The following is a 23,657-nucleotide window of genomic DNA, read 5'->3' on the forward strand; positions in this document are numbered from 1 at the left end:
AATGCAGAACAAGATAATGAAATAAACATTTCATAATAAATTTGAAGATCTAGCTAATAGCAAATGATTTTCAGGAGAAATGCTAGATGGAACAAATTTGACAAGCTTTGCATCTAATCCATGCTCTCTTAACCACATCAACCTGCCCATGTCAATAATCCACTTGCACTTAAATCCCAATGCTGCTCGTCTATCTGCTTGCATGTCTGAAAGAATTTTTTCAACTCCGTCAACATATCCATCACCTTGTTCTTTTCTGCAGCCAAAACACAACTTTTGATATTACAGCTTCTATAACTGTTTTAAATTTTTTTTATCGGTAACAAAAAATTTTATGCTCAATTTAATGAATAAAGAATTGGAAGGGTTACATGAATTGCAAATGTGATATACAATTGGTTGTCTCAGGAATATCGGAATCATGATTAGCATCTACTGCCCAGCTGGTAAACCATGTAATGGCATGAAATTCTTCTTTTGTCAACCCCAGATCAAGAAAAAACCTTTTATCTGCAAGGTTATAATTTCAGTCACCAAGTAACCAAAATTTATCATCACATCCACAAAGAGGTTTAAATATACAAACTACAGTATTCACTACCAAGCCAGAATAAAGTGATTACTTGTATAGTGTTTCCATTGGCAAAGATGGTGACAACATGTTGCTATAGCTAAACCTCCAAACTTACTGTTAGCAGGGTGCTGTTCAGTACTATATTTTCTATACTCAGGAAAGCAGCATCTCAAAGTTAAATCTGAAAGAAAGTTGCATAACTATTTATGTTTTCATCAAATAAGCAATCACCAAACATTTTAGGGTCAGGGCAACACTTATCAAACAAAATTGCCAAAAGTCACCTGTTGCAGCTCCACATAGATGTTTACCAATGGCCAGAAATGGAACTCCTTGCAAGGACTCAACGGCATTCAACTCTAGATCTTCAACTGTAAAAGTTAGGTGTTATAATTTTCTTGGATACAAAATTATAGATAAAAAGTAGCTGCAATACAGAATTATGAATAGGCCGAAGAAGATATATGAACACAGAAATTTCTATCAAGAGATTAGAAAACCTTTAAAATGATTACAACTTAAAAATGACAAAACTTCATTGGTTAACGGAACATAATCTAAATAATTCAATATACACATGCCATGGTCATAATAAAATATAAAGTGCATGGAAATTCAGTATAGTACACGAAAATTATATATTGTTTATTGTGTTAGATATATTATTTTTATTTTATCTTTATCTGTTATGTTTAGTTAGTTTATTATTATTCCTTATTTGTATTTTAGGTTTAGCTCATACTTCTTCTATTATAAATATAGTATCTTATGTGTATATTCAACACAAGGGAGATTAACTTTATATATAGCTTTTACTATATTCAACCGATATGATGAAAAGCATGAGGTGCAATAAAACTATGAAGAACTTAGATTAACATATAAGCACTGAGAATACACAAAAGTCTTCAGAAGATATGCTGGCTGTAAAGTTATTATACCAGAAGAATATGAAAGGAGCTAAATTATCATATGCTCATAACATGGTCTGATATGCCCTTGGCCTAAAATTATATTACTAGGAGCAAAATGAGAAAACTTTTTAAATGGAGCAGCTCTTGGGTATTTGTATATGAAAAGGGGTTCCTTGTGACTTACAAAAAAAGGGGAACAAAGAAAAAATGACACTTCTTGTTATGCCTGACCATTCTTAAAATACCCCAACACAGAGGACAGCAAGGCTTTACGTGCTTAGGAATGTGAAAACAAATATACTTAGTTGATTTCCATAAATATCACATCTTCTGTATTGTTTTTCATTAAGAGTTTTAAAAATGAATGCATAATAATGGTGTAAAGCAGGGTAGAAACAGAGAGTAAGAGAGTTCATTTTGAAACATTTGTTTCCGCTCAATTAAGATTAAATTTAAAAATCCAAATCCTGTAATCCACAAATTTTTCATTTTAGTTGAAATACGCAATATGATTTCTTCAGTAAAGATATCTAAGCAGGCAAACTAAACCACTATAAGTACAATTTCAGAAAATATCTTCTACAACCAGAGTTTTGAGACTTACTGTCTATTCTCAAGCGCTCTAACTTCAAACTCTCATTCTGCCGCAGTGATCTATCGGCCTGGCAATAGCATTGGCATGATGTAAATAAACAAGTCAAAGATCACTATAAATTCAAACATCTCCAAAAATTGTCATGCTTTAGAACTTGTTGGAAATAGGAGGCATTTAATGATTATCACTTTTCCAAGTAGAGCTTACCTTCAACTTGTATGCCTTCCGCTCAACTAGAAAGACTTGTTGGATTCCATAACAATCTGCGAGCATTTGTGTCAAATACCCTCTACCAGCACCAAACTCAATCACTGCAGGGACATCCTCCTCTTTCTTCTCATCTGGTTCACCACACTCAGAAGGTTTCCTTCCATGAGAATTCTTGAGTAACCCAAAGTTTTCCAAATTTCCCACAATAGATGCCTGCTGCATTATATGTTTCTCTTGAAATGGCAATTTCCTGCAACAATTCAAATTATTCAATTTTCTCCCTTCTAGTTTGGGTTGAAATCTACGTCCCCACTTGTTATTTGACTTTGTAAACTCAAATATTCAGTTTCATCAGCAGGAATGATGGATAGAAGTAAGCTTTATAATGAAGGAAGTACAGACGAGGGGCTTTGGTGATGAAGAAACTAATCTTGGGGAAAAGTAACAAATAGGAGTCCCCGAGAAAATTATTTTACAACTCATAAGGTGATCAGAATTTGACATTAAATAAATTCAGAGGATTCACTAATAGCTACCTATCTTCAACTCCTCTTTTAATCCATAGGCTGCAGACCTCTGGCATTTGAACTGAGTCCTGAATATCTTTACACAAAGATTCATGAATAAATTCAATCTTTTCAATCAACTTACAAAATTCAGGCACACTCATTCCATGAAGAGCATTCCTCTTCATTTCGGAAGAAACTGTCTTTATTGGCAAACTTGAATCATCAACCCCAGATGTTTCCTCCTCTCCATCAGAACCAGCATTGATACCCTTTTGATAGAAAGGTTGGACAGATAAGGACCGAGTCTGTTTCAGCAATGGACACCGCTTAACATGCCCTTTGAGATTTTGCTCAAGCACCGAGCTACCAAATGTTGAAAAAGAGCTCAAAAATTAGAAGCGTCAACATAAGTTGATACACAGAAGAAAGCATGAGAGAGAGAGAGCAAATACTGGGATGGATCTATGGGGCATGGGATCCACTGGCCTTCGGACCTTGAGTTGTGATTTCCACAGAATCTGAGCTCATAGAATTAAAGGGTAAGTGAGTAAGTTAAATGAATCAAATTCGATAGAAACAAAGAGTGACACTTACAAGGAACCATTGAGAGGACAATTTGCACAAAATCTGTTCTTGTTAGGAAGCCAGAAGTTGCAGCGCTTGGTCCTCATAGTACCTTCCTTTAACTTATTAATTCAATCAAAACCTTAAAGAAAGGCTTCAATTACGGTTTTAAGAAGCACTGCTCATATCTTAGGAGATTGCATCACCTACATAACGAAGAAAAGAACCACAAATAAAAAAGAAGAAGAAACGTCTGCATTCAATAATACACATATCCAATGCCACCTTCACTGCAACCCATTTAACTATGAGTTTGTTTGGGTAAACTTTTCCACAAGAACTCTTGAGAGAACAAAGTTAGGAAGAAAATAAAATAAAATAAGTTTTCACATAAACTAAAATTAATTCATACACAAATTAAAATTATAAATTTAGAGAAAATATAACATAGGCCTTGTTCACTTGAAGGAATTTAGGGGAGAGTAATCGAGGGAATTTGAGAGGATTTAAAGATAATTTCTTTTGTTATTTATTTGAATGAATTTGGAGAGAAGTGAGAATAAATTTGGAAGTAAAGTTTGTAAGAATTAGTGTAGGATTTGATTGACATGACAAATTAAAAAAATTTACTTCCAAATCTACTCTCATTTACCTCTAAATTCACTCAAATAAACAACAACAACAAAATTATCTTCAAATCCCCTTAATTACTGTCTCCCAAGTCCATTCAACCAAATCCATTGAACAAAGCCATACAGATTTTACTAAGCTAATCTCAAATTTTCTTCTTACCCTAACAAGGATTCTACAAGAGATATTCGCTGCAAAAACTGTTTCCATTGCAGGGCAGTTTTTCAAAATTTTCATACTTAATGTGGTACTTGACATGTAATGTAATGCATAAAGAAAAAACTCATTACTTATACATAACCTAACGAATGTACCCATTCATTTGAAGTTTTCAATTTGCAAAGAAATAAAACGAGATAAAAGAGAATCGAAGCTTCGATCACACACCGGAAACGCTGAAGCCATCGACGATAGGAGCTATGCTTCGACTCTGTTTCTTCTTTCCCTATTCCAAACAACAAAGAAAGCACTGGGCAAATTCGCTGTTAGAGGAGACGACGCCGTTTCTACACAGAAAATTGTGACGACAGGTTAACCTTCGTATGGGAAAGAAGACGTGTTTCACAAAATTAAACCATCAAAGGCTTAAATTATTTTTTTATTTTCATTTTTATTAATCTCTCTTCCTTTCCCTAGTTTTATAACCATTTTAGGAATTCTTTTTAACCTGTTTTTTCATAATATATCTTTTACGTCTTTCTTATCTTTCCTGGTTTTTTACCTATATTCCGTAGTATCTACTATCTATAATCATAAGAAGCATAAGAGTCCTTCTGAATCACTGTAAGAACAATAACATTTAATAAAACGTAAATTATTTTATAGTTTTTCTTTATAAATCTTTTTATAATAACATTTTGTCTTTTCATGTTTTGTGTAAGAATAGAATAATATAGTCTTTACGTGATAATTATTATATTAAAAATTTATTATTGAATACCGTATATATATATATATATATATATATATATATATATATATATATATTAATTTATGTAATATTTTAAAGTGTACTAAATTTTAGTTGACAAAAATATTCTTATATTATAGATTCTATTAAGAATATTTGAATAATTTTTTATTTTTGATTTTAAGTTAAAAATACAATTATTGAAATATAATGTGTTTAAATATGTCTTCTTTTTTATGAATAAGGATATTTTTAACAAATAAAATTTGGTACATTTTAGGAGAGGGTGTTGCTCCCTCCACTACCACCCTATACTTCCTCCACCTCTCCACATTATTTTAAATACACTTATATCCTTAAGTTAAAAAGATTTTTACTTTTACTATATTTTAAATAATTTGAAACCCTAATTTTATTTTTCCAGCAGCCACTCACGGAACTCTCTTCCCCTTTCCCCATTTTTGTTTCACCCACCCACGGAACTCTCTTCTTCTTTCCCCATTTTCGTTTCACCTCCCCACCTCCTGCAATTCCATTCCTTTTTCTTCCCAATTTTTTTTTTGGTTTGAAAGCTTCCATTGCCGCCGTGGTGTGAAGGAGCGTCGCCGCCGTGGTGTGGAGGAACATCGAGGAACGTCCAGAGCATCAACCAGCATGAGGAAGTATACATCAATGGAGATGTCACCTAATAAAACAAACTCTAAAATAAAAAACGTAACATTTAAACGGGAGGTGACATCTTCAACCGATGTCAACATCTGTTCCATTTTTCCTTAAACGGATGTTGACATCCGTTGAAGGATGTTGACATCCGTTGAAGGATGTTGACATCCGTTGAAGGATGTTGACATCCGTTGAAGGATGTTGACATCCGTTGAAGATGTCACCTAGGTTACGTTTTTTTATTTTAGGATTTTATTTCAAGATTTATTCGAATACGAGAAAGCACTTACGCACTGCACCACTCCACGCACTGCACCACGAGGGGGAGACTGCTTGATAATTCTTTCCACCACCACCAACCTTTGCAACTTATAGTATCTGAGTACGGGACTATAATAGGTTATTAATGAAATAGATTGTGAATGGGTAAAATTAAAAAATAATAACCCTAAAAATAAAATTTTACTGAGGGACAAAATAATAAAAGAGAAGTGGAGGGAGAAAGGTGTGATGGTGGAGGGAGCAACACCATTTAAGAGATTACCTAAATTAACAAACTTAATATATATATATATATATATATATATATATATTTATTTGGTTTAATATTATTTGATTAAACAATTATGTTTCTTGATAATAGGATAGCTAGAAAGAGAAAAAAAATCTTTTTGAAAATAAGTTTCATTATTTTTTCTATATTTATTTCAAAAGTTAAAATTAAAAAAATTTCTTACTTTTGATTAGAATTATAAATGTTATTTTACTAAAATTTACTCAAATATTTTGATTTATATTTTCATTCAAAATATCCATTCGAGTACACATTCCAAACAGGTCTTTAATTTATCAATGTAACGAAGTTTATCAAAGTTTAATAGTTCTTGTTAAGTCAACTATTTAAAAATGTAATATTATTTTTTAGTTCTCAAATAATGTAAATATTTGTAAAATAAATTTATTTTATTAATCAAAAGATAAGATAAAATCTAGTTGTTAAATAAGAAAACTTTAACTAAAATGGATATAAAAAATGAGATTAAGTGTGAAATTTTAAAACTATTATTCTTATTATTATAAATTTATATTTTTAAAAGTGAAGCAGAAGTTTACCAGAGTTTAATACTTCTTATTAAGTCAATCCATTTAAAAATGTAATAATATCTTTTAGTTCTCAAATGTAAATATTTATAAAATAATTTTATTTTATTACTTAATAGATAAGATAAAATCTAGGAGGTTGTTAAATAAGAAAACCTAAATTAAAATAGATATAAAAATTAAAGACTACGTGTCAAATTAAGAAACCATACTTCTTATTATTATAAATTTGAATTTTTAGATTTCCCACCTCCTTTTAAATCTATTAGAGACTCTCTTACAGTAGTTAATCATATTTTCTTCATTTTCTCTTCCTAAAATTTTATTTAGAGGGATAAAAAGTTGTGATTTGAGTATTTAATCGTTATAAAAGTTGTGGTTTGAGTATTTGATCGTGATAGTGTCCTGATATTTGAAAGTGTACTATTTTAAACGCAAAGTTTAAGAGAGTTTAATAGTTCTAGTTAAGTCAATCTATTTAAAAATGTAATAATATCTTTCAGTTATAAAAATAATGTAATATTTGTAAAATGATTTTATTTGACTACTTAAAAGATAAGATAAAATCTAGGAGGTTGTTAAATAAGGAAACTTTAATTGAATATTCTTATTGTTATAAATTGTATATTTTTAAAAGTGTAGTATTTTAAACGCAAGTGGCAGAAGTTTACCAGAGTTTAATACATATTGAGTCAATCTATTTAAAAATTAATAATATCTTTTAGTTCTCAAATGTAAATATTTGTAAAATAATTTTATTTGATTACTTAATAGATAAGATAAAATCTAGCAGGTTGTTATTAAAATAGATATAAAAATTAAAGATTACGTGTGAAATTGAGAAACTATTATTCTTATTATTATAAATTTGAATTTTTTTAGATTTCCCCCTCCTTTTAAATCTATTAGATTATCTCTTACAGTACTCTTCATTTTCTCTTCCTAAAGTTTCATTTAGAGGGTTCATTTTCTTTTCTGAAAGTCTCATTTAGAGGGTTCATTTTCTCTTCCTAAAGTTTCATTTAGAGGGATAAAAAGTTGTGATTTGAGTATTTGATAGTGATTCTGATACTTCTCTCGTATTTGATTGGATTTTATAGTTTTTCTTGGGAATCAATTTTTGTTGAACTGACTTGTGTGATGGGTAATGTTCCTGAGTCTCTGATTGCCTTCATTGTGGATCGATATCTATTTCGCAATCAATTCTACCAAACGCAGACTACTTTTCGCAACGAAGCTTCGACACTCTTTGTCGATTCACCTGTAAACGAGGTTACTCGCGTTAATCTTTCAATCTTTGTTGTTATTATTTTTCTAAACTTTTTTGACAAATGAACTGGGGTTCTTAATTTTTTACTTTTCTCGTCAATTCTTGTTTTCTTGGTGTCAAAGAATTTGCTGAGTTTGGAGGGGATTGTGGATCAGTATATATTTACAAAGAAACAGAACTTACTGTTGACTAAACAAAATGTCATGTTGATGCAAGAGAAACACAAAACACAAATGTTGTTGCAAGACCTACAAAATATTTTGGACAGTTTCAATGCAAGATCATCACCCTTGTCCAATCCCACAACCATAATACAAAATTATGCGGGTCTTCCTTCAATGCAAAATAATAGCAATGCCGCAACCATAATTCAAAATTATGCGGTTCTTCCTTCAATGCAAAACAATAGAAATCTTCCAGGAAATCCAATGCCAAATTCTAATAGAAATATTCCAGGTAAACATTTTGTTTAGTTAATGAATTATAATATGGGTTTGTTGCTTTTTTTTTCATTTGAATTCTTTCCATATTTAACCTATTGATTTAATTTTTTCTACTCTTTTTAGTTGTGTCTACGGGCACCGATTTCCCTATGCAAAACACAATGTCAGTGACACCTACACTCATGGACAATATAAACCTGTCATCACCTAGGATCAGAATGTTTCATCAAAAGAGAAAAGATACTTCAACAATAGATGGCCAAAAGAGAAAAGATACCTCAACCATAGATGGTTGTAAAGTTGCAAAGAAACCACGTGGAAGACCATCTGGTAGGAAAAAAAGTCCAAGATATATAATTCTTTATTTTTCTGTAAAATGTATACACAGTTTTCAAATGCAATTAATTACTTTCTTAAATACTTTATCCTCGTATCTAGGTATAAACAGATTGCTACCATCTTCTAGTAACAAAGTAGATTCTGGATCCTCTTCAGTAACAACTCAGTCATTGGTAGGGAATTATGCTCTTAGGGGATCACCAATTTCAACTAATTCAGTTTCTGGAACACTCCCCATATCAAGTCAATGTGACACACGCTTGCCCTTACCTTCTCATATATCCCAGCCCACTGAGATTTGTCATGCTGCAGCAAGTAATGGAGAGGCCATTGTCCCTGGTTACAACCTAATTTCAACCAATAAAGTTATGGTTCAACCTGTAAAACAAACGGTTTACACAGAAGACAATCATGTTATTTCTCCCATTGAGGCACAAAGTGATCAAACAAATAAGGCGGACACCAACAAGACAAGTACAGGGACATTGGACAAGTCATTTCTGAATGATATTCCTACTTCTGAGTCTGAAAAGGACATAGACATTTGGGAAAACCTTGATTTTTCAAATATAGAATCAGATGACCGGTCTAAAATTGATTTTTCAAACTTCTTTGAAGTAAACGACTCATTCACTAAATGCTAAGAGATATAGAAATTGTGAATCAAAATGTTTTTGACTAACCAGCTTAGGTATATGCTTTAATTTGAAATATTTTGTAATTTAGTGTTTCCATCTCACATTCTTTTGACATAGTGGAGCTGCACTCGCTCTTACTATGGGATTTGCAGTTTTCAATAAGAACATGTCAATGTATACCATCCATTTACTTCTTTCAAGTCAGGTCACTATTCTTTTGTTCATTAGCTTGATCTAATACTTCTAACTAATAATAAGACGTGAATCATGCAGTGCATTTATGTTTAATTTGTATTATTATAAGCTAAAAATGTATACAGTAAAGAAAAAAGTAGATGTATATTAAATAAAAATAAAGTAATTAAAAAGTAAACCACTAAAAGTATGAACTTTGTAAAAATAAAAAAATAACAAAATTAAAATTAAACATAATTTTACATTCAAAACATGGTCACCTTGAAGATATAAAAGGTTTACCATAAATTCTTTCAGAGTTGCAACATGTATTATGAAATAATGCTATTTTGACATTTAATAAATTCATATAAACTCTAAAAACAGATTCTAAAGTGGTTATTTTAGTGTGAAAAAATCATCTTCATTAATTATGATCTAACATTTTTCTTCCATTTTCCAAATATCCAAGTACTAATTTATTCTTCGATGGTTATTGGTTCCTGCAGCACTAAAAGATAATTTAATAAATAATAAAAATTATTTGAATTTACTGGGAGATTGTATTTGTACCGTTGTTTTTCTCATGAATCGGATTCCTAGCCCCATTTTAGATGATAAATTTCCATACAAAATTCTTTATAATAAAGTGCTGCTTATTCTGATTTTATGGTTTTCGATACCTTGTGATATGCTTCTAGTCTTCTTTCTTATAGACATAAATTTAGTCCTATAGGGCTATTGTTGTCGTGTTTATAGGTCTAAAGGTTATAAACTTCTTGGTTGAAACACTAATATTAATGTTTTCTGTTTTGACTGTATTACTTTTCAAGATCAAACATCTTTTATTAGGGTTTATTTTTCTGTTAAGTTGGTTTGGGGATTTTGACAAATCCCGCTTCTTTTTTTCGGTTTTACAGGAACCATCTTTTCTTTGCAACATACAGAAATAATAGACACTATCTTTTACATACCTCTTTCCCCTTTCTTCTTCTTCCTCTGCTTCTCTGGATCTCTCTTTCTCTCTGCACCATGACTCTGTCATTTGCTTCGCTATGTTATTTGAAAGATATGTTTTACATTTGAGAATTGGGATTTTGTTAGTTGTTGAAGTTTGTGAATCAGTTGCTTACCTTTTCTGGACGGGTGATGCGGCTAGAGCAAGCTGAAAAGGCAGCTATCTGCTCTGATTTGATTTTGTATTCAAAACTTAAACTATGAGTTAAATTTAGTGCAATTAACAGTGCAGAATTATCAGTGCAGTTTAGTTTACAGTATAATTTAGTTCAATTCAGTAATATTCAATGCAGTTTGGTAAGATAAAAAGTAGTTTAGTTCATCTAGACTACTTTTTAGTTTAGTTCAGTTCAAATGAACTATTTTTTAGTTTAGTTCAGTTCAAGTAAACTATTTTTGGATTCAGTATAATTTTTAACAATATAGTTTAATGCAATTTAGTTTGCCCAGTCCTAGATGACAGGTTAACCTTCTTAAGGGAAAAAAGATGATGTGTGTTTCACAAAATTACACTATCAAAGGCTTAAATTTTTTTTCTTTATTTTCATATTGATTAATCTCCCCTCCTTTCCCTAGTTTTATAACCATTTTTGGGATTCTTTTTAAATTATTTTTTCATAATATATCTTTTACGACTTTCTTATCTTTCCTGGTTTTTTGCATATATTCCATAGTATTTATTGTCCATAATCATAAGAAGCAGCATAAGAGTCCTTTTGAATGACTGTAAGAACAATAACATTTAATAAAACGTAAATTATTTTATAGTTTTTTCTTAATAAATATTTTTACATTTGGTCTTTTCATGTTTTGTGTAAAAATAGAATAATTTAGTATTTATGTAAGAATTGTTATATTAAATATTTATTATTGAATATATATATATATATATTTAATTTGTTTAATGTTATTTAGTTAAACTATATCCGATATAATTTTTTTTTCAGTTTTTTTATTCAATCGTAGATATTTTGTTCCTTGATAAGAGGATGGCTAAAAAAAGAGAAAAAAAATCTTTTTAGAATTAAGCTTCAATATTTTTGAAAAGAATTTTAAAAAATTTCTTACCTTTGATTAGAATTATAAATGTTATTTTACTAAAATTTATTCAAATGTTTTGATGTATGTTTTCATCAAAATATTCATGAGTATACACTCATAATATTTAATAAAACTATAATATTTATATATTTTCAGTAAAATACGTAATTATTGATTATAAAGACTTTTTAAAAGTTATAATGAAGTTAAGTCAAAGGTAAATATTTTTTTTAGATTTTTTAACTTTTGAAATAAATATAAAAAAGAATAATAACGTTTAATTTCAAAAAAATATTTTTTCTTTTTTGTAGCCATCATGTTATCAAGGAACAAACTCCCTATGACTGAAAAAAAAACTGAAAAAAAAGCAAAAAAAGAAAGAAAAATCCCTATGTCTAGAAGGATATTTTAACAGATCTTATTAACTACAACTTCTCAACAGGTAAAAGAAATGTTTAAAGTTGCAAAACAATGCCTAGGTTCAGGAAGCTACAAAACAATGACTTTAAACATGAGAGAATCCATTTAAAACATAATTATCTATTACCAGAATCTCATATGCTCTAACATCCCAATTTAAATCAATTTTTGTGTGTTGAAAGGCCTAAAAAGAGTAACATAAAACATTGTCAGGTCTTTAATTTATCAATGTTAGAAAAAATAAATTTTTTAAATTATATTATTTTAATATTTTTATAATGTTTTTATAAATTGTATATTTTTGAAAGTGTACTACTTTAAACTCAGTGAAAGTTTAGCAGAGTTTAATAGTTCTAGTTATGTCAATCTATTTAAAAATGTAATAATATCTATTTAAAAATGTAATAATATCTATTTAAAAATGTAATAATATCTTTCAGTTATGAAAATAATGTAAATATTTGTAAAATAATTTTATTTGACTACTTAAAAGATAAGATAAAATCTAGGGGTTGTTAAATAAGGAAACTTTAATTGAATATTCTTATTGTTATAAATTGTATGTTTTTAAAATGGCAGAAGTTTACCAGAGTTTAATACGTATTGAGTCAATCTATTTAAAAATTAATAATATCTTTTAGTTCTCAAATGTAAATATTTGTAGAATAATTTTATTTGATTACTTAATAGATAAGATAAAATCTTGCAGGTTGTTATTAGAATAGATATAAAAATTAAAGATTACCTGTGAAATTGAGAAACTATTATTCTTATTATTATAAATTTGAATTTTTTTAGATTTCCCCCTCCTTTTAAATCTATTAGAGTCTCTCTTACAGTACTCTTCATTTTCTCTTCCTAAAGTTTCATTTAGAAGGTTCATTTTCTCTTCCGAAAGTTTCATTTAGAGGGTTCATTTTCTCCTCCGAAAGTTTCATTTAGAGGGATAAAAAGTTGTGATTTGAGTATTTTATAATGATTCTGATACTTCTCTCGTATTTGATTGGATTTTATAGTTTTTCTTGGAAATCAATTTTTGTGAACGCATCTAAAGACGATGACTTGTGTGATGGGTAATGTTCCTGAGTCTCTGATTGCCTTCATTGTGAATCGATATCTATATCGCAATCAATTCTACCAAACACAGACTACTTTTCGCAACGAAGCTTCGATACTCTTTGTCGATTCACCCGTAAACGAGGTTACTCTGCGTTAATCTTTCAATCTTTGTTGTTATTATTTCTCTAAAATTTTTTGACAAATGAACTGGGGTTCTTAATTTTTCACTTTTCTCGTCAATTCTTGTTTTCTTGGTGTCAGAATTTGTTGAGTTTGGAGGGGATTGTGGATCAGTATATATTTACAAAGAAACAGAACTTACTGTTGGCTAAACAAAATGTCATGTTGATGCAAGAGAAACACAAAACACAAATGTTGTTGCAAGACCTACAAAATGTTTTGGACAGTTTCAATGCAAGATCATCACCCTTGTCCTATCCCACAACGATAATACAAAGTTATGCGAGTCTTCCTTCAATGCAAAATAATAGTAATGCCGCAACCATAATTCAAAATTATGCGGTTCTTCCTTCAATGCAAAATAATAGAAATCTTCCAGAAAATCCAATGTCAAATTCTAATAGAAATATTCCAGGTAAACATTTTGTTTAGTTAATGAATTACAATATGGGTTTGTTGCTTTTTTTTTCATTTGAATTCTTTCCATCTTTAACCTATTGATTTAATTTTTTCTACTCTTTTTAGTTGTGTCTACGGGCACCGATTTTCCTATGCAAAACACAATGTCAGTGACACCTACACTCATGGACAATATAAACCTGTCATCACCTAGTATCAGAATGTTTCATCAAAAAAGAAAAGATACTTCAATAATAGATGGCCAAAAGAGAAAAGATACCTCAACAATAGATGGTTGTAAAGTTGCAAAGAAATCGCGTGGAAGACCATCTGGTAGGAAAAATCAAGTCCAAGGCATATAATTCTTTATTTTTCTGTAAAATGTATACACAGTTTTCAGATGCAATTAATTACTTTCTTGAATACTTTATCCTCTTATCTAGGTATAAACACATTGCTACCATCTTCTAGTAATAAAGTAGATTCTGGATCCTCTTCCGTAACAACTCAGTCATTGGTAGGGAATTATGCTCTTAGGGGATCACCAATTTCAACTAATTCAGTTTCTGGAACACTCCCCATATCAAGTCAATGTGACACACGCTTGCCCTTACCTTCTCATATATCCCAGCCCACTGAGATTTGTCGTGCTGCAGCAAGTAATGGAGAGGTCATTGTCCCTGGTTACAACCTAATTTCAACCAATAAAGTTATGGTTCAACCTGTAAAACAAAAGGTTTACACAGAAGACAATCATGTTATTTCTCCCATTGAGCCACAAAGTGATCAAACAAATAAGGCGGACACCAAGAAGACAAGTACAGGGACATTGGACAAGCCATTTCTGAATGACATTCCTACTTCTGAGTCTGATAAGGACATAGACATTTGGGAAAACCTTGATTTTTCAAATATAGAGTCCAAAATTGATTTTTCAAACTTCTTTGAAGTAAACGACTCATTCACTAAATGTTAAGAGATATAGAAATTGTGAATCAAAATGTTTTTGACCAACCAGCTTAAGTGTATGTTTTAATTTGAAATATTTTGTAATTTAGTGTTTCCATCTCACATTCTTTTGACATAGTGGAGTTGCATCCTCTTAATATGAGATTTGCAGTTTTCAATAAGAACATGTCAATGTAAACCATCCATTTACTTGCTCAATGTAAACCATCCATTTACTTGCTTTCAATTCAGGTCATTATTATTTTGTTCATTAGTTTGATCTAATACTTCTAACTAATAATACCGCATGAATCCTGCAGTGCATTTATGTTTAATTTGTATTATTATAAGCTAAAACTGTATGTAAATAAAGAAAAAAAGGAGATATAAATTAAGTAAAAATAAAGTAATTAAAAAGTAAACCAAGTATGAACTTTGTAAATATAAAAAAATAACAAAATTAAAATTAAACTTAATTTTACATTTTGTTGATAAACATGGTCACCTTGAAGATATAAAAGGTTTACCATAATTTCTTTCAGAGTTGCAACATGTATTAAGAAATAATGCTATTTTGACATTTAATAAATTCATATAAAAACTCTAAAAACAGATTGTAAAGTGGTTATTTTAGTGTGAAAAAATCATCTTCCGTAATTTTTCTTCCATTTTCCAAATATCCAAGTACTAATTTATTCTTCGATGGTTATTGGTTCCTACAGCACTAAAAGATAATTTAATAAATAATAAAAATTATTTGAATTTACTGGAAGATTGTATTTGTACTGTTGTTTTTCTCTTGAATCGGATTCCTAGCCCCATTTTAGATGATAAATTTCCATACGAAATTCTTTATAATAAAGTGCTTGCTTATTCTGATTTTATGATTTTCGATACCTTGTGATATGCTTCTAGTCTTCTTTCTTATAGACATAAATAGGGCCATTGTTGTTGTGTTTATACGTCATCCTAATATTAATGTTCTCTGTTTTGACTGTATTGCTCCTATAGAGCAACCATCTTTTGTTAGGGTTTGTTTTTCTGTTAAGTTGGTTTGGGGATTTTTGACAAATCGTGCTTCTTCTTTTTTTAGTTTTACACGAACCCTATATATCTAGGGTTCCTCATCTTTTCTTTGCAACATACAGAAATAATAGACACTATCTTTTACATACCTCCTTTCGCTTTCTTCTTCTTCTTCCTCTGCTTCTCTGGATCTCTCTTTCTCTCTGCACCATCGATCTGTCTTCTTTTTCTTCTTCTGCTTCTCTGGATCTCTCTTTCTCTCTGCACCATCGATCTGTCATTTGCTGGTGCTGGTGCCTTGAACCATGGAAGCCCCTGCTGTGTTCTCTCTCCACGCGACACCTTTTTGGTTTTTATTGAAGATACCAGTTTTAAATAACTACGAAAAATTTTATTTTTAGAAATATTAAATTTCATGAGCATATTTTTCATATCAATTTATTTTTCCAGTACTAGACGTAATATATTTGATCCTATTACTTATAAAATTATTTCTACTTACAATTCTAATGAAATTACTTCTACTTACAATCTGTTTATTTATTTTTTAAAACAAAATAAATTTTTTTAATAAAAACAAATTTCAAAATCATGTTATAATTTAAGAACTAAAAATATAATTAATTACATTTATTATTTTTTTTTATCATAACAAAGTTTACCTCAAGTAATTTAAAACCAGTGTAAATATGAAAATGGAGACTGTGAATGAAGACAAATTTGGACCATATAAGTGAGATTTTGACGTACAGAAGTAAAAATGTCAGTCTCCATCCCACTCAAGTCATCAAAACTTGTGTCATGGAAACCTGTTCGTGTTAATGTTTCTTATTACTGTTTGGTCCCAAATGCTTCAACGATCCACAAACGTAGTTTCTGTTACACTAACCTCTTCCACGCGCTTTTGCAGACGGGGCGTCTTCAGCAAACCCTAGCGGGATGCGTAGAGAGGAACGGCGTGGGTCTGCATTCGGGGAAGCTTTCGTCGGTGAGGCTGTGGCCGGAGCTCGCTTCCCGAGGCAGGTACTTCGAATTTCGTTGCCGTTCGATTCCCGCCGCCGTCGAGTTCGCTCAGGTCTCGCCGCTGTGCACCTCTCTGAGCAAGGACGGGTTCCGAATTCGAACCGTGGAGCATTTACTTTCGGCTTTGGAGGCTTCGGGTGTTGATAACTGCAGGATTGAGATTGAGGGTTTTGATGATAAAGAGATCGACGCCGAGGTAACGTTCTGGAAGCATTGTTTGGTTCCATGGAAAGAAGATGAATAGCCTGTTAAGTTCGTTGTTGAAACATTGAAATATTGAAAAATCGTTAAAATGAATCCTGAAAGGATATAAAGTTGGCTCAGTAGAAAAAGTGAATCGGAGGGAGGGATAGGTGTGGGTTTGAGGCTCCCTAATAAAAATTAACTTATTGGCAATTCACGTTTCTAGATTAAAAGATAAATTAATCCCCTAAATAAATATTAATGAAATATATCAAGGTAGGTATGAAACTAATGGATTCATTTTAGGTTTACTGGATATTCTCCTTTGCTCTGCTTCATCATAAAATTGTTACAGGATTTCGTGCAAAATATTTGTGAATAAATTATCTTTCCTCCCTTCCATTCCTGTTTATTGATTTCTTGTATTGTAATGAATAGTTTGTATTAGAAAATTATTAGTTTCAGTGGTTTCTCATACAGATTCCTATATTTGATGGGTCAGCAAGGACATGGGTGGAAGCAGTGGAAGAAGTTGGTTTAGCGGTGGCCACTGACCTTGATGGCAATAGTGTTGAGAAAATGGCACCACATGTGAACGAACCGGTGTGTGCTTGGAGAAATGATTCTTTTGTCGCTGCATTTCCTTCTCCAGCGGTTCAAATAACTTATGGCATCGATTATCCGCAGGTAAAGATAGGTTAACGATACATTGGGTTGAGATCATAAAAGATTTCTTGGCATGCCATTTAGAGATTTCTCTCCTATAAGTTAAAATCAGTTTATCCACCACTACTTTTAAGAATCTCTGTCATCTAACTTTTCCAAAAGCAGGGGTGTATGAGTTGATTTTAACTCTTTGGTTCATTTTACCTCCATATTCTTCTCCAAGAAATACTTTTCAATGAGTTTATCGAGATTGTGGCTATGTGCTTTATGTGCTGTCAATTGTATATCCACAACAAATTAAAGCAATTGCATGTATCTTGTTCCCAAATAATGCTAGGTTACAAATATGTTAATATTTACATGGAAGTGATTTTTATTACACAATAAGGCCACATGTCTACTTTTTTAACCTTTGGTAGGTTTTGCATTGAATAATGGACAAACACACCTTCCTTTTGCAGGCACCTGTTATTGGCCGCCAATGGTTTTCTATTTACCCCTTGGATAATTTGGTTTATTCCACGGAGATAGCTTTGTCAAGAACCTTCTGCATTTATGAGGAGGTTAGTTCTGCAGTTTTTCCATTTATAATCTAGTTATTAACATGTTGGTTTGTTTCTACTACCATATATCATATAGTGGACAACCTGCTTAAGGTGTAAGATGTTACTTGTGCGTGGAACTTGAACATTTCATATTAAGGTGAACTGGATATTTGAAATTGATAATTGAATACCATGTTACTCCCATAGGGGGACACTCTCAAGTATTCAAAACTTATAGGAAGGTGGCTCGGTCCTTGTATTGGGTGGGAATGAAAAAGGTTGTCACAGATTTTGTGGCCGCTTGTATGGTGTGGCAGCAGCACAAATACCTAGCCTCGTCCCTATAAGGGTTGCTGCAACACTTGCCTATTCCGCAAGCCATATGGGAGGAAATAAGTTTGGATTTTAGTGTGAGTTTTCCCAAATCTAATGGTTATGAAGCAGTGTTGGTGGTGGTAGATAGGCTCAGCAAATATGGACATTTTATTCCCATCAAGCATCCTTATTCGGCCAAATCCATTGCGAAGTTTTTGTGAAGGAGGTGGTGAAACTTCATGGCATTCCCTCATCTATAGTCAGTGATAGGGATTCCACTTTTCTAAGTTTATTCTAGAAGGAATTTTTTAGACTTCAGGGCACTAAACTGAAAAGCACAGCCTACCATCTGAAACGGATGGCAAAACGGAGGTTGTGAATAGAACTTTGGAAACATACTTAAGATGTTTTTGCTCCTAGTAGCCTAAGAGTTGGAGTTACGTTGTACCTTGGGTGGAATAATGCTATAACACTAGTTTTCAAGGGGCAGCCAAATGCATGGGAGGATGAGGTGACTATAAGGGACCAAGACTCAGAGAGTATTGATAGAACTATGAAAGTTTATGTGAGAAGGAAGGGAAAAAATTACAAAGGGTTTGGGGAAATGGTTAGGCAGTTGGGGTTTCCTTAGGAGGTTTTCCGTTTTAAGGAGAGCGGGTGTCTGGGACAGACATGTTATTTTGTATCTTTGTATTGAACAGGTTTGTACCTGTGAGAAGGGAGATTGTTCCCTTGGATGTTTTTGAACATTTTCTGTGATACCCACATAATAATACTAGGTCTTTCTGCTGTAAGTATTTGTATTGTGTGTTCTGTCGTCTAAACAGAGGAGAGTCTTGGTTTCTTGTCACCAAGAAACCTATCACATTTGCTCTTTTACTGTCATACATCTCTAGGAAAATGTGTTTATCTAATTGTGTATGTTGGTGATATAGTTATTAAAGGAAATGATGCTATGAAAATTACTCAGCTGAAAAGCCTTCATTTTTGCAAACACTTTCAAACCAAGGATCTTAGGAAACTTAAATACTTCCTAGGCATGGAAGGGCCTAAATCGAAAGAAGGTGTTGTGGTTTTTCAAAGGAAGTATGTGTTGGATATGTTGAAAGAAACATGACTTTTTTATTGTAAACGCATGGATAGTCCTATGAATCCAAATAGCAGAATAGTGAGACCATCTCAAATCCAGAGAGATACAAAAGATTTGTGGAGAAACTTATTTATCTTACTGTTACTTGGCCTCACTTGTCTTTTGCTACTAGTGTGATGAGTCAATTTATGCAAGCTCCTTGCATTGATCACTGGAATGTTGTACTTCACATTCTTAGCTACCTCACTAGGGGTCTAGGACAAGGTCTACTATATGAAGATAAGGAAATTACCTAAATATTTGAATGTTGTGATGCTGATTGAGTTGGGTCTCTTGTAGGATATGTTGTGTTTTCATTTGGAAACGCAAGAACAGAATGTTGTTGCTTGATCGAGTGTTGAAGTTGAATATAGGGAATGTTGTTGCTTGGAAAAGCATTACTGACTTGTGAACTTGTGCGGATAAAACAGTGTCTCCAAGAACTGAAGTTTTTTGGAAATCAACAAATGATAATCAATTGTGATAATCAAAGAGCTCTTTACATTGCTTCCTACCCTGTGTTTCGTTATAGGACAAAACACAGAAATTTACTCACATTTTGTCATAGAAAAGTTGTTGTCCAAGGAGATTTGCGTGTTTGTTTGCTTCATTGATCAACTTGCAGACATTTTGATAAAATGCTTTAGATGAGTTCAAATTCAATTTATATGTTCCAAGCTTGGAAAATATAATTTGTATATTTCAGCTTGAAGGAGAGTGTTAGAGTAGTTTATATTATCTTCTAAGCGAAAAGCCATTTTTGTGTTATATCTATATATGTAACCCAGTATCCTAGGGGTTCCTTTTTTATTTTTCTCTTTTTCCTTAAGCTTCACATCCTTATATGTGTGAGGGTGTTTGTGCTTGTATAATGGACATAAATAAACAGTGAGATCCAAGTTAAGAACTCTTAAACACTTCTTCTCTTTAAGTAGTTATTTTCATTAACGACTAGTAGTTGTATATGTTTGATAGTATGCAACTAACATTGGATACCCTGGATTAAAATTTCTTGCAGATTGAGCCTATGCGCAATGCTGGACTTATCAAAGGAGGTTCTCTAGAGAATGCCATTGTATGCAGGTATATACTTTGCTTCAAGCATGGATGATTTCCATGCTGCCAATTGTGCTTCTTAGCTTCTATGTTATTCACTTATAATTGGTACCATATTCTTTTGCAGTGCCAGTAAAGGTTGGTTGAATCCACCTCTGCATTTCAGAGAGGAACCTTGTCGTCACAAGATCTTAGACCTCATTGGTGATCTCTCGATGGTTGCTCAATCGGGGAATCAAGGACTCCCAGTAGCACACATCGTAGCTTACAAGGTGTGTGTGCCTTTGGTTCTCTCATCAAAGTATTGTTTTCGTTTGTCAATTTTACTCTCACTGTCACAATTGATGACTTCGAAATATTTGTTAGTGTTTCTTTTTTTGATTATGTACAAAACAAAGCGTGCTATTAGTGATTTGAATTATGCTCGAGATCCGTGTTATGAATGATTTTTAATGCTATTGATGTATGCTTGATGCAGGGTGGCCATGCATTGCATGCTGATTTGGCACGCCGCCTGATAATGAGTTGAAAGTCCAACATGTTGACAATGGTTGCTAGAAGCTGTTCTTTTAGGTGACTTCTGAGCTTCTGTGCAGAATGAAATTGTTATATCTGGATGAGAAAATTTTGTAGATAATTATTTTTTATAGAAATTTTAAATGTTTTATACCAAACTATATTTTGTTTGGCTAATATTTTTTAAAAGAAATTGAAACTATAAAAACACAGGAAAGGACTGATTACTTAAAAGTGTTATAATTTTAAATTCTAGATACAAAAAAAGTATTTAGTAACAATATATTTTTTAACCATTGGTATTAGATTTAATATTTATTGTGATTCATCTTCTCGCCTTTTCTACTTAATTATTTTTCACCTGAATAGTTAATGTATGTTAGTAAGTCTTCTTCCATAAAAGTAATGATTTAATAAAAAATTAAAAATAATTAATAGAAGAGACAATATGAGGAGAGTTGTATATTTTCTTGCGAAGGAAATTAATTGAAAAGAATAAAGTAACAAAGAACATATGAATTTCTAAAAAGACTCTTATGTATAAGAAGAAAGTAAAATACAAATCAGAATTAAATTTAAAAATATAAAATATAATTTACTGTAAAATGGTATATTTTTAAGGCAAGAATAATATGATATAGTAATTGTGATTATAACAGGAAAATGATTTAATAGTTTTTAATCTTTTACTGAGTTACATAGAATAAGCATTTTTCAATAATATTCAAAAGAGTTTTACATTTATTTAACACTTTTATTTTTACATTTTATTCTCTTCTTTCTTAAAAAAAATGTAAAAATATATATTTTTATAACCATTTGTAATTTATATCAAATGAATATAAAAGTAAATGAATATAAAAGTACGTCATGTATTATTATTCTTTTAACTAACTCTCAAATAAACACAAAAACATAACCATAATATTTTTTCCGTAAAACAAACACATAAAAAACTCATTTTAGTTATTCTACCCAAGACACGCACATTAAAATAAATGAAAGAAAGGATTTACCGTACCAAAATATTTCATAAAATAGCAAAATATGTAAGTATATGAGTATACATAATAAAATTATCTTGGTTTGTTCATAACCATTTCAAGTAGGGAAAAAAAATTTGCAGACACAGGTATTCATAGGTGGGTACTTCCTATCTGCGGTTGTAATGAATATTTTAATATTACCTAATCCGTGGATATTCGTTATCTAAAAAAATAAAAAACATAATTTATATATTTTTAAATTAAATTTAATTAAAAATAAAATAAATTTATATTTTATTAGTTTAAATTTAATTAAAATTAAATTTTTATTTATATTTATATTATATTATATTATATATATATATATTTTTTAAATATATAAAATATATTTTTTTATTTTTTTGTGGGTATCCGCGGGTACCCGTAGGTATTTTTAAATCTACGGATATTTTTTAAATGGGTACCCGTACGGGTAGCGAGTCGGGTAGCCGGTACAATTTTATCAAGAATGATGAATAATACTACATAACAAAAAGCATGTTAAACTTAAATGTAATATTTGAAAAAAACAAATGGAACCTATCAAGAGTTCTTGGAAGAGACTAGATGTAACTCAATTGAAGCAAACCAGTATAAAAAGTCTTGTGTTTATTGTTTTGTTCTATTAAATGTCTTTTTGCTTTCATTATAAAAAGACAACATCTTTGAACAAGTTGTTTAAACTATCTATTTTTATATTAGTAGATGATTATATGAACTAAAACATGTGTGTCAACACACTTGTATTCAAACGTGAAGTACTTAAAGTTTGTTTTTTAAAAAAAACCTCACACTTCCTTCTATCACTGTAGTTTAAAGTTATACATGATTCCTTATGTGAAATCTGTCTAAACATTTCCTATGAAATCTATCGTTTAAACACTACTCATTCACATTTATCAAACACTATGTTGCGAAAATAATTTCAAAATACTATCCAAACCCCTTCCTTTCTAGTTTTTACTGATGACTTCATCACTTTAATGATTAATAACACTAACAATAATACCTTAACAAATTATTAAAATAAATCTAACAAATTAAAAATAAAATTAGAAGCAAACAAACTTATATAAAAAAATTTAAAGTAGTAATTAGATTTCAAAATTTAGTGAATGTAGTAATCGAAATTTGAAATTGTAGGTATTAACCCGATTGGGAAATTCGATGAAGATATTAAGCGAATTTGGTGAAGGTAGAAACATAATTTCGAAATTCAATAAAGATTCAACCAAAATTAGTAAAGGTAATAACACAATTTCGAATTCTAATAAAGACTTAACCGGATTTTGAAATCTTGTTAAAACTAAATTGGATTTCAAAAACATCATCGAATTTGGAAATCCAACTAGTATCTTAATCAGATTTCAAAATTTATTAATTAAATTAACTAGATTTTGAAATCTAGTGACTTCCTAAATTAAATTTTAAAATCGAATAACTTAAAACAAATTTAGAAATCCAATTAATTTTGAAATTTAGTAATTTTTTTAATCAAATTTTACAATTTAATAATTTTCTCAATTGAATTTTAAAATGCATTAACCTTTTATACCTGTTTTCAACGTCCAATTT

General features: G+C 30.8%; 2 protein-coding genes and 1 long non-coding RNA gene across 10 annotated transcripts; 1 reads left to right on the forward strand and 2 right to left on the reverse strand.

Annotated features, from left to right (window-relative positions):
- Positions 1-4,567, reverse strand: LOC108335159 (tRNA:m(4)X modification enzyme TRM13). Of its 2 annotated transcripts, XM_017571108.2 has the most exons (10): positions 4,384-4,565; positions 3,397-3,572; positions 3,255-3,320; positions 2,830-3,165; positions 2,291-2,543; positions 2,093-2,150; positions 859-945; positions 624-755; positions 372-510; positions 1-256 (listed from the first exon to the last, which is right to left on the reverse strand). In XM_017571108.2, the coding sequence occupies exons 2-10, from the start codon at positions 3,471-3,473 to the stop codon at positions 31-33; spliced, it is 1,374 nt and encodes a 457-aa protein (XP_017426597.1). In that variant the 5' UTR covers positions 3,474-3,572; positions 4,384-4,565; the 3' UTR covers positions 1-30. The 2 variants fall into 2 exon arrangements, with proteins under 2 accessions (XP_017426597.1, XP_052726057.1); XM_052870097.1 differs by lacking the exon at positions 624-755 and having other exon boundaries at positions 4,384-4,567.
- Positions 4,568-8,115: 3,548 nt separating this feature from the next.
- Positions 8,116-15,980, reverse strand: LOC108334594 (uncharacterized). Of its 7 annotated transcripts, none has more exons than XR_008245833.1 (6): positions 15,774-15,980; positions 14,265-14,372; positions 13,931-14,024; positions 10,509-10,720; positions 8,993-9,100; positions 8,116-8,710 (listed from the first exon to the last, which is right to left on the reverse strand). It is a non-coding gene; the product is annotated as an uncharacterized LOC108334594 (long non-coding RNA). The 7 variants fall into 7 exon arrangements; XR_008245830.1 differs by lacking the exon at positions 8,116-8,710 and having other exon boundaries at positions 8,719-9,100; positions 10,509-10,572; positions 10,668-10,720; XR_008245831.1 differs by lacking the exon at positions 8,116-8,710 and having other exon boundaries at positions 8,718-9,100; positions 13,931-13,980.
- A 331-nt stretch (positions 15,981-16,311) lies between these two features.
- On the forward strand, positions 16,312-21,215 carry LOC108334700 (probable UDP-3-O-acyl-N-acetylglucosamine deacetylase 1, mitochondrial). Its single transcript, XM_017570617.2, has 7 exons — positions 16,312-16,435; positions 16,535-16,843; positions 17,311-17,517; positions 17,958-18,059; positions 20,504-20,568; positions 20,669-20,813; positions 21,020-21,215. The coding sequence occupies exons 1-7, from the start codon at positions 16,385-16,387 to the stop codon at positions 21,068-21,070; spliced, it is 930 nt and encodes a 309-aa protein (XP_017426106.1). The 5' UTR covers positions 16,312-16,384; the 3' UTR covers positions 21,071-21,215.
- Positions 21,216-23,657: the final 2,442 nt, after the last annotated feature.

This window comes from Vigna angularis, chromosome 10, assembly GCF_016808095.1.
Source record: "Vigna angularis cultivar LongXiaoDou No.4 chromosome 10, ASM1680809v1, whole genome shotgun sequence".
Classification (NCBI taxonomy): domain Eukaryota; kingdom Viridiplantae; phylum Streptophyta; class Magnoliopsida; order Fabales; family Fabaceae; genus Vigna; species Vigna angularis.

Bases quoted from the DNA above. Each gene is read 5' to 3' on its own strand.
- LOC108335159 (XM_017571108.2), bottom strand. From the start codon at position 3,473: ATGAGGACCAAGCGCTGCAACTTCTGGCTTCCTAACAAGAACAGATTT. The intron at 3,166-3,254 runs GTATTTGCTCTC...AACATTTGGTAG, and splicing joins TGCCCCATAGATCCATCCCA to CTCGGTGCTTGAGCAAAATC. The intron at 2,544-2,829 runs GTAGCTATTAGT...GAATTGTTGCAG, and splicing joins AAAAGAGGAGTTGAAGATAG to GAAATTGCCATTTCAAGAGA.
- LOC108334700 (XM_017570617.2), top strand. From the start codon at position 16,385: ATGTCAGTCTCCATCCCACTCAAGTCATCAAAACTTGTGTCATGGAAA. The intron at 16,436-16,534 runs GTTCGTGTTAAT...GCGCTTTTGCAG, and splicing joins AACTTGTGTCATGGAAACCT to ACGGGGCGTCTTCAGCAAAC. The intron at 18,060-20,503 runs GTTAGTTCTGCA...AATTTCTTGCAG, and splicing joins CCTTCTGCATTTATGAGGAG to ATTGAGCCTATGCGCAATGC.